The sequence below is a fragment of the Ceratotherium simum genome, chromosome 23 (assembly GCF_057802395.1).
Source record: "Ceratotherium simum simum isolate JZ-2026a chromosome 23, ASM5780239v1, whole genome shotgun sequence".
NCBI lineage: Eukaryota > Metazoa > Chordata > Mammalia > Perissodactyla > Rhinocerotidae > Ceratotherium > Ceratotherium simum.
Genome location: NC_141922.1, coordinates 18,004,908 through 18,018,942, shown reverse-complemented (window position 1 = coordinate 18,018,942; position 14,035 = coordinate 18,004,908). Strand labels below are relative to the sequence as shown.

The 14,035-nt window shown below is 35.6% G+C and overlaps 1 protein-coding gene across 2 annotated transcripts in view; it reads left to right on the top strand.

Moving 5' to 3' along the window:
• The window catches only part of FAM91A1 (family with sequence similarity 91 member A1), a 45,295-nt gene extending 33,121 nt beyond the window's left edge, over positions 1-12,174 (top strand). The window contains exons 19-24 of one of the 2 annotated variants that reach the window (XM_004431087.3): positions 774-846; positions 2,714-2,863; positions 5,099-5,203; positions 5,734-5,857; positions 7,157-7,226; positions 9,243-12,174. In XM_004431087.3, the coding sequence (XP_004431144.1) occupies positions 774-846; positions 2,714-2,863; positions 5,099-5,203; positions 5,734-5,857; positions 7,157-7,226; positions 9,243-9,428 (708 nt within the window). In that variant the 3' untranslated portion in view covers positions 9,429-12,174. The remainder of the gene's footprint in view (positions 1-773; positions 847-2,713; positions 2,864-5,098; positions 5,204-5,733; positions 5,858-7,156; positions 7,227-9,242) is intronic. The other variant, XM_087447477.1, reaches the window with a different exon arrangement.
• Positions 12,175-14,035: the final 1,861 nt, after the last annotated feature.

Genomic DNA, 14,035 nt, shown 5'->3' with positions numbered 1-14,035 from the left:
ATTCACATGATTCAAAATAAAACACCTAGTAAAAGAGGCACAGAGAAAAGTATCACTGCCCTTCTAACACTATCTACCCAGTTCCCACTCCCCATCTTTCCTCCAAATCAGATAACCACATTTGTTAGTTTCTGCTGTACCTTCTAGAGTGTCTTTATGCATATGCAAGCAGTTTACACACTGATATGCCCCATGCTTTTTTCGTTTAGCAGTTGGAGATCATTCCATTTCAGTTTGCAGAGAGCTTCCTCTTTCTTTTTTGCAGCTGCTTTGAAAATACACATATTTATTTGACCTATTGACAGACATTTTGGTTGTTTATAATTGTATATAATTATAATGTTACAGCAAGTAATTTTGAATATATGTCATTTGGTGCAGGTTTTTGAGTTTTGCATTCCTGGTCTGTGATATGCCAGGTGATAATGGGGATCCTTTCACTACTTTTCTATCAGAACTATAGCTAACGCTTGTGCGAGCACACTTGATCTCATTCACGCTTCGCTTGGCTAACACCTGATTTACCTGTTCAGTCAGCCTCCTTTTGTTTTCGTTAGTCCATACACTCAATTTGAAATACATTGCCTTATATGTATTTAAATAAGATTGTCTTTGCTTGCTGGAGAAAAATAGAAACTTGTTGAAAGCATTTTGGTGAAGTATTAATGTAAACTCTACCGTCACATGGCACAGTATTATTTATTGTTTGAATATTTATTATTGGAAATACAGGTTTCTCATATACCTCTCAACCTGTGTTTCTTCATGTTTAGGGACATGGTTTGCATGGGATAGGAGAAACTGTCCACATACCATTTCCATTTGATGAAACAGAACTACAAGGAGGTACCGTACTTTTGAATTGTATGCATTTGACTTCTTTGTCATTAATCTTTGTCAACAGTTTGGTGGAAACATAGCAGGAAATGAATTCTTAAAATTTTTAGGTTCTAGGGTCTTACCATTCTGCTTTTAAAGAGTAATGGCAAAAGGTAGTTTTCTGTCATGAACCTTTTCCTGCAAAGAACTGATAGAATAGGACTCATTTAGGTTGTTTGAAGAAATAGTCTGTGTTGGAGATGAAAAGAGTAAGCAGATATCTGCCTAGATGGAGGATGGGGTTTCTGTATGTTTAGCCTTTTAGTTTCCTTTTTATTTTTTGTTTATTTGGAGGTTGGAGGAGAAGGCAAGTCATAGGGAAGATTTTGTGCTTAGAAAGTTGATTTTTTCCCTAATGTTACATGTTGTCTTTTTTCCAGGGGATTTTTTAGGTAATTTAGAAATGGATGCTAATGAGCGTTTGTATACCACTTTACGTTTACAGAGCACTTGCATGTATTGCCTGTTGCAGCATTTGTTTTTGCTGTTAAATGTTATTTTTGCTATTAGAGAGGATTTGAGTGGATTGAAGAGTTGAAGCTAAATTAAGCTAGTTAGAATCAAGGGGGAAAGCCCTGTTTAATCTTCTCTCTTTCTAGAATTGGATGTGAGCTACAGTACAGCTGATGAAAGATGATTAGAGAATTTCTGTAAAAGCAAATTCATTCTTCCTTTTGTTTAATATAGAAGATGCCTTCTCTCTGTTAAATATTAAGAAAGTGTATATATTCAAAAGAAAAACTCTATCTAATTAAAACTTGCATATATTTATATAGCACTTGTGTTTCCTACACCATGTAAAACTGCTGTTCTATAATCTTATTTTTCTGGTTCTTAGGGCCATGTTGCATGGATTTTTAGAAAGCAGTTAAGGGTTCAAGTAATTTAACTTAGGTTAATTCATATAAGAACTTACTATTCTTCCAAAATGTTAGTCACCACTGTTCTCCCCTCCCCCAAAGTGGGGAAAAGGAAGAATATTTTTATAAATATCTTTTTGCTTTTCACGTGACTTAGACTGCAAAAGCCTCGTGTTTGAAATTAAGTGCTCTTTTGACTGTTGTGAATATATGTGTACAAAATTTGGAGAAGAGAGTTTTCTCTTTCAAAAAATAGCTCCTATTCAGAAATAAGTACTTCTCTGCAACTAAACTTTGCTGTTTAATCATCTGATACTCGATACGTTCTATGGAAAAAATAATTGTTCACCAAAGATATAGGATAGTGACAATAGGATCTTAAAATTTATAAAATCTGAAGAACTGATTACTAGATCTCTTGCCTTGGGAGGTTATTGTGTGAATTATAAAAAGGAGGAGTCTTCATATTTGGGTATAGAGCATCTTTCTCTTTTATAAGATCACATATTTATGAGAACTTCAGCTAATGTTTAAATAATTTATTAGGGATATAATTTCAAGTACATTGTTAGCTTTAGTTTCAATAAGAATAATTTGACTTTTCTTAAATTTTTAAAAACTATAATGTGTATTTAATGCATTTCCTGGTAGAAGCCCACCAACTAAGCATTTGAGGCAGAATAGAACAACAAACAGAAGCCTAGAGAATTTGCCACTGACTGGCTCTATTTGCTTACTCAGCAGGTAATTCGTTCTGATACAACACATGCCTCCTAAATTAGGCTGTAAATATGTTAGGTGTGTGCAACATCCTTTCACATTCACAGATATTTCTTCACTGGAATCAATCTTCATAGATAAAAGTATAAAAGTAGTTCTGAGAATTGTTTAATAAAAGAAAAGTATATTTAAGTTTTTGGTGTTATGTTATAAAGCTATTTACTTATAATGTGATGTCATCTCTTTGTTCTTAGAGTTTACTCGTGTCAATATGGGTGTTCATAAGGCATTGCAAATATTAAGGAACAAAGTGGATTTGCAGCATTTTTGTGGATATATCACCATGTTGAATGCTTCTAGCCAACTTGCAAACAGAAAACTCAGTGATGCTTCTGATGAGAGAGGTTAGCCAATAGTTGAGTTCTTTGAATCAAGATAATTGGTATTGAGTTTATCACAATCTTAATATTTAAAAAGCAGGGAGACCTTTGGGGAGATGTTGAATAATTTAATACTTAATGTTTTTTCAGTGGAAGATGAGAAAATATTCTGTGACATCATTTGAACAAATAGCAATTGTTCAAATGGAGAAAATACTGAGTGCCTAACTAAAGTGTTGACCTGGGGTTGGAACACAGAATAGTTATTGGGTTTAGCCCTTTCCTGTTGTATCTCTGTTTATAGGCTTAAAGTTAAGTTCCTTTATGGGGTGATGGTTGTAAAAATGTTTCCAAAATAGAATTAACAGTTTTTCCCTTTTAGACTCTCTCTTCCTGTCAAAGGCCCCATTGTCTCAGTTACCCAGGCCTAAAATCATGTCTTTGTCTCGTCCTTCTCCTTTTCCCTCCTCCAGGTTCTGTGAATTAGTCTTTAGAAATGTCTCTCATATCCATTTCTTCCCTTCTCTCTTCTTTTTAAATTCCCTGTAACTGCCATTCTAGTCTGAATCTTAATACTTTATTATTTTTTTTAAAGATTTATTTATTCATTTATTTTTCCCCCCAAAACCCCAGTAGATAGTTGTATGTCATAGCTGCACATCCTTCTAGTTGCTGTATGTGGGACGCGGCCTCGGCATGGCCGGAGAAGTGGTGCGTCAGTGCACGCTGGGGATCCGAACCCGGGCCGCCAGCAGTGGAGCGCGCGCACTTAACCACTAAGCCATGGGGCCGGCCCTGAATCTTAATACTTTAAACGTGTATTATTACAGCCATTTCCTGCCTAGCCTTCCTGGCCTCATTCTCCTTCTTTTTATCTCCAACATATCCCACTTATTGACAACAGCTAATTTTCCTTAGATGCTTTTTTCAATCTTTTTAATTTAAAAATTCATTTTCAGATCACTTTCTCTTACTTTCGCTTTCGCTTACAAATTGTTTCCGCTCTGGCATAATTTTGGCTTGTATATGCCTTTGGTTGCCATGGTGCCAGCTCTTGTCCATGACTCCAGGAAACCTTTCAATTCAAGTGATTGACTTCAATTCATTGATTGACTATATTCCTTCTGCCTCTTAGCTTGAAATCCTGAGACAGTATGATTGATTGCTAGCCATCCAGTGGATTGGATTGGCTCCCTTTGAGTTAGGTATCTACTCCTGATCCATTTACCTTTGGCCAGAGAGTTGGGTAACTTTCAACAGTTGACTGCCAAGTATCACGGGCATTTTCCAGAGAAGAAGAGTATAGGTTAGGCAGTGATTTCTAAGCATGTCTACTGCAGCTGTCATGTTTTATTTTATTCATTCCACAAACATTTATGGAATACCTGCTTAGGTGCTGGAGATATTTAAATTAGTAAGACCTAAGGAATAAAACCCTAGAAAGGGAGACAAGCAAGTGAATCAGCCTACTGTGTAGTGTTAAAAGACTGCAGTAGGGTCTACTTCAGTTTAAAGTGCTAAAGTAGGACAGAGAAGGCATATCTCAGCCCAGTTGAGCTATCAGAGAAGGCTTCTTAGAAAGATCAAGTTTGAACTGAATTTTGAAAAATGAGGAGTTAACTACACTAATGATGATTGTTGTTTATTTGGAGGGTAGCAGCCTTTCTAGCAGAGGGAATCAGGCAGTAGAGAAGCTCCTCTTGGCCCAAAGAAAGGATTTGTTGGGCAGTAGTAGAAGATGAGAGTAGAGAAGTCGGTAAGATCTAGAAGATCTTGGAGGATCTTATATGCTGAAAGATGTGGGAAGTCAAAACAGAATTTTGCAGAGGAATGATGTAATCAGACTGCGTATGTCCATGAGGATAGAAACGGCTTTGGTAATGCTCTGAGTAAAAGTCTCAACTTGTGTTCTGACTTTGAATCCTTGTTTCTTTAGGCCAGGGTTTCACAACTTCAGCACTGTTTACATTCTGAGCTGGGTAATTCTTTGGTGTAAGGGCTGTCCTGTGCATTGTAGGATGTTTAGCATCCCTAGATATCCCCATTCATGACAACCAAACATGTCTCCAAACGTTGCCAATGTCCCTTGAAGGGTCAAAATTATCCCCCAGTTGAGAACCAGTGCTTTAGGTAAAGACTCTTCATTGTTTTCCATTGTCATTTCTGTTGCCTGAGTCTTCTTTTATGTTAGGAGTGATTTATTGACAACTTATGCCAGCTACTAGAATCCTAATATTGTGTATGTCCTTTAATTATAAGGAGAACCTGATTTGGCTTCTGGCTCAGATGTAAATGGGAGTACAGAGTCGTTTGAAATGGTCATTGAGGAAGCAACTATAGATTCAGCAACAAAGCAAAACTCTGGTAAAGTTGTAGAAATTTAGATTTGCAGTCTTAGACTAATTTCTGAGGTTTATTTCTTTTGTTAAGTCATTTGGATGTCATTTGTCTGCTCTTATTGTCCATAATGGACCTTTTAATAAGTATTTTCTAGGAAACATTTTTATGTATTTAGAATAATACTTAAAGTATTGTAAAAATATTACCTGAGAATAATCACTTGTTTCGTTTTTCGTGTGTTAAAGACTTTGGTTACATAATTCTCTCATCTTGTAGCTGTCTTGCAATACCTTGTTTTGGATAAAAGACCACTTTGAGCATCTGATGAAAGCTATGTACCTTGTCCCCAGAAGCATGTACATACTCAAAAATCGTTCTTCCCTGTTTTGGAGATTGACTGACCCCCTCTGAGTTCTCCGCTGCTAAGCCTACTGGTGGATGTCAGTGGGAGTGGGAGGGATCTGTGAAAATCTCTGGACCTCGGTTGAGAAACCCTGGTCGGTCATGATGTATATGAATGTATGTGATTACTAACTTCATATATCCTTTTGTAGCTGCCACAGCAGAAGCAGATTGGGTTCCTCTTGACCTCTGCTTTGGAATTCCCCTGTTTAGTTCTGAATTAAACCGGAAGGTTTGTAGAAAAATTGCTACACATGGCCTTTGCAGAAAAGAGAGGTGAGGGTTCATATTCATTGTTAGTTTTTCATCTACGAGACTTTTAAGCTGTCAATAATAGTTGCTATATCTTACTTTCTTTTATTCCACACATGAACATAGTAGTTGCCTTGTGTATATTTGTTGATTGAATGATTATTGCTAGTTTAAGGGTTTTGCTATATTTTTCAAAATTAAGCTTCAGTACCTTAGAAATTAGTCACATGCAAATATTTTGGGCATGTTTTAGTTAAGTATAATTATATTTACTTAGTTACCCAGATTTGGCGAGAGTATGGTAAAAGGGGCATGCTTATATGAGAGTGTTTGTTTTTTTAATATGTAAATGTATATAGAAAATTTCTCTTGTGCACTTCTCTCTTAACGTACACACACTGAATTATGTTCTGTTAATAGTGATGATCTCTTGTGGTAGAATTATGGCTGACTTTCTAAATTTTCTTCAATTTCCACGTTTTCTAAAATGAGCATGTGTTACTTATCAGAGATTGTGTGTAGGTTTATCTCATATGCCAACTCTGAACCATTGGGAGCAGCTGCTGAGAGGCAGTGTTGTAAATGTTCTGAGACTAGTGGTTAGAAAAGAATATCATTGAATGTGACTGTCATGGTGGGTGGCTTGGAGAGGTGATATTCACAGATCTTCCTGACTTCTTTAGGAGAACGAAGTTGGATAATAAGTAATTTGTTTCATTGGCTTAATGTAAATTTATCAGAAGATTAAAAGTACTCAATTGACAATTTTAACAACTATCCTCTGAAAATAACATATGTGAATAAAAAAGTAAAAATGCTATATAGCTTTAAAAATTGTGATCTTTACCGGTATGATTGTTACCAATTTACATATTTGAAAAATATTTAATTTAGGTGGGTTGATGTATGTTAAATCTGTCAGACTTCTTATCAGGATGTATTTTAAAATTAATTTGGGTATTTAAAGTTTGTATTATAATTGCCATCCCTCAGAGTGCCCAAATTTTCATTTTACAAGTTTTCCTTCATTTAACACTTATATTTGTTAATAGTTTAAACTTTTTTTTAACAATAACTTTTCGATTTTGGTTATATATAATATTTTATTTCAAAATGGTTTTATTATGCACTATTAGTCCCTATTATTAAAACAGGCAGAAATTTCATTGACGAGAACGTTGAAATTGTTTTTTAAAGTTTTTATGTGATTAATCAGGATGTATATACATATATAAATGCATTTAAATTGCTAAAATTAAACTCTTGTGAGATATCAGTTCTTGTCATTATATTTGTTTTAAACTTTTCCTTCCTTTTTTTCAGCCTTCAAAACCTCTTACATTCCAGTAGAAAACTCTCTCTACAAGTCCTTAACTTTGTTCACTCATTCCAGGTAACAAAAACCAAAAAATCCATATTGTATTTCTACAGAGCTTTATAGTACACAAAACACTTCCATATTTGTTTTGAGTCTCCAGAGCAGTAAGACATGAAATAAGCATTAATTTTAATTCATAAATGAAGATGCTGAGATTCAGGAAGTTAATTAACTTGCACATGATTTCACTGGCTAGGTCTTCAGGGTCTAGAGCTTGGACTCTGTTCTGTGCCAGGGCTTCATTCAACGGGAGTGTGTTAAGCATCTCCTACGGGCTCTGCACCATGCTGGGTGCTGGTTCTTTGTCTGATACGCTTCCCTTAATAACTGCAGTGCTTCTCCAGTGCTGAGAGGGGGTTGTTGGTTGTGGTAGTGAAAGCCAGTGCTCTGGACCTTTTGTCTTGCCCCCCGAGGAAGGAAAGGATACTCTAGACTTGATTTGTAGATAAACTTTTAGAATGGAATATTTCTGTTGAGAATATCTGATTGAACATTATGAAATCAATATTTTAGAGTTTTGTTTCATTCATGCTTTCAATAAATACTTGAGTCTACTCTATGCCAAACCCTTTACCAGGTCCTGGGGAGACAATGATGTCTAAGACACTAATGGAGCTTAGTGTTGTATGAGATGATAGTCAAGTAAACAGTAAAATATGTAAGAAATTACAGATTTCAGTAAGTGGTTTGAAGGAGCTGAACTCCTTCAAATCTGATGGCATCCAAAGATAGACCTAATTTGAGTAGGTAGAGATGATCTATAAGCTGAAACCTAAAGGATGGAAAAGAGTATTCCAGGCAGAGCTGAGTAGGTGCAGAAGTCCTGTCAGGAGAGCACTCACTGTCCAAGGAAACAGAAGGCCAGTGTAGCTGAAGCCTCATGAGAGGGGCAGTGGCAAGAGGGGAGGTTGAAGAGGAGGGCAGGGCAGGGCATATTAAAGTATATTGAAGAATTTGTATTTTATGCTCACTGCAAAGAGAAACTATAAACACTTTTAAATAGGGGAATGACATTGCTTCTGATTGTTTTACAAGATGAGTTACTGTTTAAGGAATAGATTGAAAAGAGACAAGCATAGAAGCAAGATCACTTTGGAGGCTATTATAACAGCCCAAGTGAGAGAAGTTGGTAGCCGAACACCCTTTTTCATTACAAAAAAAAATTGCGTGTATTCGTAATAAAGGTTTGTTTATTACAGGTGTATACTGTTAGACCAATAAATTATGTGTATTATAAAACATACCCCAAAATAGAAATTTTATAAGGATGCAATAAGTAAATATAGGACTTCTAAAATTTTCACAGTACTGTACCCCACGTTGGAGTGAGTACCCCACTTTGGAGACCACTGGCCTAGACTGTAGTGGCTATGGTGAATGAATAAAGTCAACTGATTTGGGTGTTGGAGGTACTTGGTAGATCTTGGTGGTAAATTAAATGTGAAGAAAAGATTGAGGGTGTGGTGAGGAAGGGAAGAATCAAGAATGATTCTCCTGTTTCTTGACTAGCTTGATGTGTGGAGTGGAGAAGGGGGCTGGGGAGGAGCAGGCGGGGGACAGTTCGGGAGTTCTGTTGTGGACATGGTAAGTGTGGAGTGAATGGTGAGACCCCTAAGAGCAGAGGTCACATAGGTGGATGTTATGAGCCTGGGGTTGTGGGGAGAGGTCTGTGTTGAATATGTGAATCTGAGAGTCTTGGGAGTGGATGGATTGTTCTGGTGCTTAATGTCATGTGAGAGTTTTTAGAGATTATCTAAAAATTAACTTTTTCTTATCCCGTGGTCTCATAGCCTATTATTTCTGTTTATTTCAAAGCACTTATCATAGTCTGATTTGTGTTAGTCACATTTGCATCAGTTAATACCTGTCGTCGATTATTTTGGGTTTGTGAGGTAGGTCTTTGCCATCTCCCATAGTGCTCTGCATTCTGTAAACATTTTTCCGTCCAGGTCTATATTTCTCATTAACTGTATTAAGTGGTTTGGTAAAGTGTTGAATGTAGAATTTTTCTCTTGTTTCTTGATCTTTTAGGAAGGTGCTTCAACTCTGGATGTTCCCACAGAGGCCAGTTTTTCAAGTTTGCTTTCACAGTCATCCTATGCCGATGTGGGAGTCCCACTTCCTGCCAAAAACTTAATATTTAAAGATGGCATCTTAGCAGAGTGGAGTGGACGGTCGCCTTCCTCACTTCTTGTTGCTAATCTCCATTTGCAATAATTTGATTACACCATTTGTTGCTCACACTTTCTGCCTTTTTTCTTTCGTAACGTTAGCTTTATAGTGCCAGCCACTAAAAAGCGTCCTGCTGCTGCAGTGCAATTCATGCTTAACTGATGTTAACAGTGGGGGAACATGTTCATGTTTTCTGAAGTTTTCCTCATTATTGCACCTCCTAATGCAACAAAGAGCTTTTTAGCAGCCTGCACTGTATTTTTTACCTTGAGACAATCTGCATTTCTTTTATAAAACTGAGGGTAGACTTTATAGGCTTTATGATGACTGTTATGTTTATAAGCAGTCACTATGAATATTGCAATGGTAATTTTATATGTTAGTTTATCAAACATAAATCTTGTTTAATTTTATATTTTGTTACCTACTCTTTAGGGGATCATGGGAAGAGGTGGAACTCTTCCTCTGAAAAGGCTTCTTGATACTTACAAGTAGCAAAACTATAAAACAATAAACATCCAGTATTGAGAGATGCTATGATGGGGCATTAAGCATTCCTGTGGATGTCTGTAAATTATGTATATCAGTTGAACGTTGTTGAAGATATGTAAATCAGCATAGTTATGTATAACTTAACCTTGATTTATAAGGTCTTAACTCAGCCTATGACGATCCATTGACATCTCATCAGAAGCTTTGGGAAACATTCTATTTTTAAACAACATTTATATGTGGACTTCTGTTGTCACTCACTTTGGGCTTTATATTTTCATAGAGTCTTTATGGAAAAATAGATTTATTTTCCACTCTCGTAGCTGTGGCTGCTGCACGTTTTGTTTAGTAGCTTTACCAATGAATTGTTACGAAATTAAATTTGATATTTTCAAACCAAGGATTGTGATTTTAGGTTGAGTTACATATTAGAGGCATTAAGGCTGTGTCTTCTGATCAAAACACTTCAGTGATAAAACTCCTTTGAAGACATATTCTTAGGCAATCTGGATCTTAAATATATGTGAATAGTTTTGGAGGAAATGATAAAGAAAAATTGAGTAATTTCAAAATGTTTCTTGAGTCATTGATTATTTTAGTATCTCAAATGTTAATTAAAATAATTGGAATCACTTTTTAGAATTTTCAAGTTACCTTTCCTGGAAAGTTCGTGCAGTGTTATAGGTTAGTTTAGCTCTTTTCATAGGATAATGGTTTGCTAGTTTAAAACTATAACCAAACTAACTGGTCAGACAACATATATCTAAAACACTTAAAGCATTAGAAAATTTGGGAATATTATAACCTAAACATTTTTGCTGATAATTTTTGTTATTTATAGAACTGATATTTGTGTATTTAACATACTTCTGGGAATATATGCCTTTCTTAAAACTGTTAACCTAACCATGCATTCAATACCATGGCCTCCCTATAGAATTGAATATTTTGGAGCAGGTCACCTGTGGCACAGTCAGTGCTGTGTTTGGGGTAAATGCAGTAATGTTTAATTTTCTACTTTGTCTTATATGAAGTAGAAACCAAGTGTATGTTATAAATGTTTGTCCATAAAAGGAAAAATATATACTAATATTAAAATAATTTCTTATGACTGTGAATCACTCATTTATTTTTCCAATAATTGATATTGTACATTCCTAGTGCTATTACATATGTATGTAACTTTTAGTTTTTCAACCAAAAGTTGTAAGTATTTCATTTGATCAGAGCTCTTTAATCTCATTTCCGTTTCCTTTGTTTGAATTAACTGTAGTTATTTTATTTATTCTTGTCTTAACAATCTAAGCTTCCTGTAATGACATGTACACTAATAAAGAATCAAATATTTGTAGTTGTGGGTGGTGAACCCAGTTGTTGGTGAATTTTAAACTTAAAATATGGGAGTGATTTGCTGTATTTCCTTTGAGAGATAGTGGAGGAAGCGGTAGAACATAATAATGATCATGAATTTTAGGGAAAGTACTGAAAAAACATGCGGTCAACTGTGGTTTCTCACACGAATGAGGAAAGATTTCTGATTCCCAGCTGAAGACCTCTCATACTTTTAAGGAGGGAGATCTGCATTTTTAGAGCTGTTAGCAAAATGTGAAAGCTGCTTTTGTGCTTTGCTTTATGAATTTGGCTTTGTTTCAGTTGTACATTAACTCATGTAAAGATGCATCTCTTAAATCTTATAAGTGTTGATCCAATTCAACAAAAAGATAAATTTAAAACATAGATTTTATTAATTGCCAAAGATTTATTTATAAAAGAATTTTTATCCAATTTTTTTGCAAATGTTTAATTTCATTTGGCTTTGTGCTACCTCCCCTTTCTTTTTACCCCCTTAATGTAACTTAAACCATGGCAAACATTCTTTAGAAACCAAGAGAAAAAAGAAATATCAAAAAGGACACAAAATTTAGCATGGTGCAATTTCACTCTCAACTGGATCTAAAGAAGTGCAGCTTTATGTTGCTAAAAACAATATGATCATCTGATTTCCTTGATTCTTTTGTTCTTTTTAAGTATGTAATCAGATGATTTTGTATTTTTAGGGGGGAATGTCAGTTTCTTTTACTTGATGTTTTCAATTTTCTCTGCCATTCATGTTTCTCTGTTATGTTCAGTGTTTCAACTAGTTTGTATTTAAAGATTTTAAAGTACCAAAACTGTAACTGAGTACAGTGGATTGTTTTCTGATATGATGTTAATATTATACAATGAAATGTATAAAGTGTTGTCAATTTGATTATTGACACATATAATATGTTTACAAATAAACTGTGGTGTTGATCAAGTTACTGCGAAAATGTATATACTCTTCTGTAAGTCCCTTTCTTAACTTTAAATACAGCCATGCTTTCAGTGCTGTGGCTTTGCTATATGTTTTTTCAAAACCTTTTTATTTTATTATAATTTTAGATTTATAAAAAAGTTGTAAAGATAGTCTAGAGATATTCCCTATACCCTTCCCCGAGCTTCCCCTAATGTTAATACCTTGCGTAAACTCTGGTATATTAGTCAAAACTTAGAAATTAACGTGGGTACAAACTATTTACGAAACTACAGACTTTATTTGGTTTTTCCAGGATCCAGTCTAGGATACCACATTGCATTTATCTAGTCATTAATGCCTCCTTAGTCTCCTCCAATCTGACAGTTTCTGTCTTTCATGACCTTGACACTGAGGAGTACTGGTTGCTTATTTTGTAGGATATCCCTCAGTGTGGGTTTGTCTGATGTTTTCTCGTGATTAGATTTGAGGTTATGCTTTAGCAGGAAGGGTAGCACAGAGGCCTGTGCCCTTCCACTCTGTATCATGTCACGGGGTAGGTGATGTCAATAGACGTTACTGGTGTGATGTTCCTTCATTGGTTAAGGTATTGTCTGCTAGGTTTTTCCACTGTCAAGTTACCATTTTTCCACTTTCCATACTCTTTTTTTTTTTTCTTTGGAAGTGAATCACTAAGTCTAGCCCACACTCAAGGGGAGGGGGCAGTATCTATATATATTATTTAGAGTTTTTCTTGAAGATTTGTTCCTTTCTCCTATTTATTTGATCATTTATTTATATTAGTATGTGATCATGGCTACTTATTTTATACTTTGAGTTAAAATCTCAAAATTAACAACAGTTAAAATACTGTTAGGCCCCGTGGCTTAGCGGTTAAGTGCGTGCGCTCCGCTGCCGGCGGCCCGGGTTCGGATCCCGGGTGCGCACCGAGGCACCACTCCTCCAGCCATGCTGAGGCCGCGTCCCACATACAGCAACTAGAAGGATGTGCAGCTATGACAGACAACTATGTACTGGGGCTTTGGGGGAAAAATAAATAAATAAAATCTTTAAAAAAAAAAAAAAAATACTGTTATTTATTTTGTTGTGCAAGTTGTCTCAGCTTTGGCTATTGGGAGCTCTTTGAGATTGACTCCTAAATCCTTTTGACGTGCCCTCATCTTTTTTTTTTTAGGACAGTATTCTTACTTTCTAGCACTGCAACTGTTGTCTGGATGCCAGCCCTAGAATTAGCTATTTGTCCAAGGACCTGTGGTTCCTTTTATTGGAGAATAGTATTTAGAAACCAAGATGTGAATGTTGGGTGTGCTTGCTGCTGTTGCTTCTGCACCTTTTCGCTGAAACAAGATAAGAGATATAAATATGTATACTAGCCAATATATAGGTACACATCTCTGTAATTACTTCTAGATCTATCTTTATGTATATTAAGTTAAACACTAAGTTAAACTGACTCTCATCCAGCACCACAAGCTTCATTCAAGTTTTGCCTGTTTGCTTATTTGTAACTTCTTTCTCTGAGAGTGAGAAGCCTGGCTAGCTCCTTTTATCTACAATTTATTTGCTTATTTGTTTAACCCTAGAACACTTACAGAGTGGCTTCAGAGTTATTATTAAGTTGTACTCCTGTGAGAAACAAATTGACCAACTAGAGTATAGTGTTTAAGTACTTTTTTTGTCTTTAGCCTTATAGTATCCACTCAAATTACCATTTTCCAAAGTAACTTAGTTCAGCTCCTTTTATTCCCCACTCCCTTCATTGAGGTTATGTCATACATTTGTAAAAGAGATTCATTTGTCACACTCTACAGTGCATCTGGTATCTCTTGACATCCCAGTTCATTTTTTTTTTTTGGCTGATTCA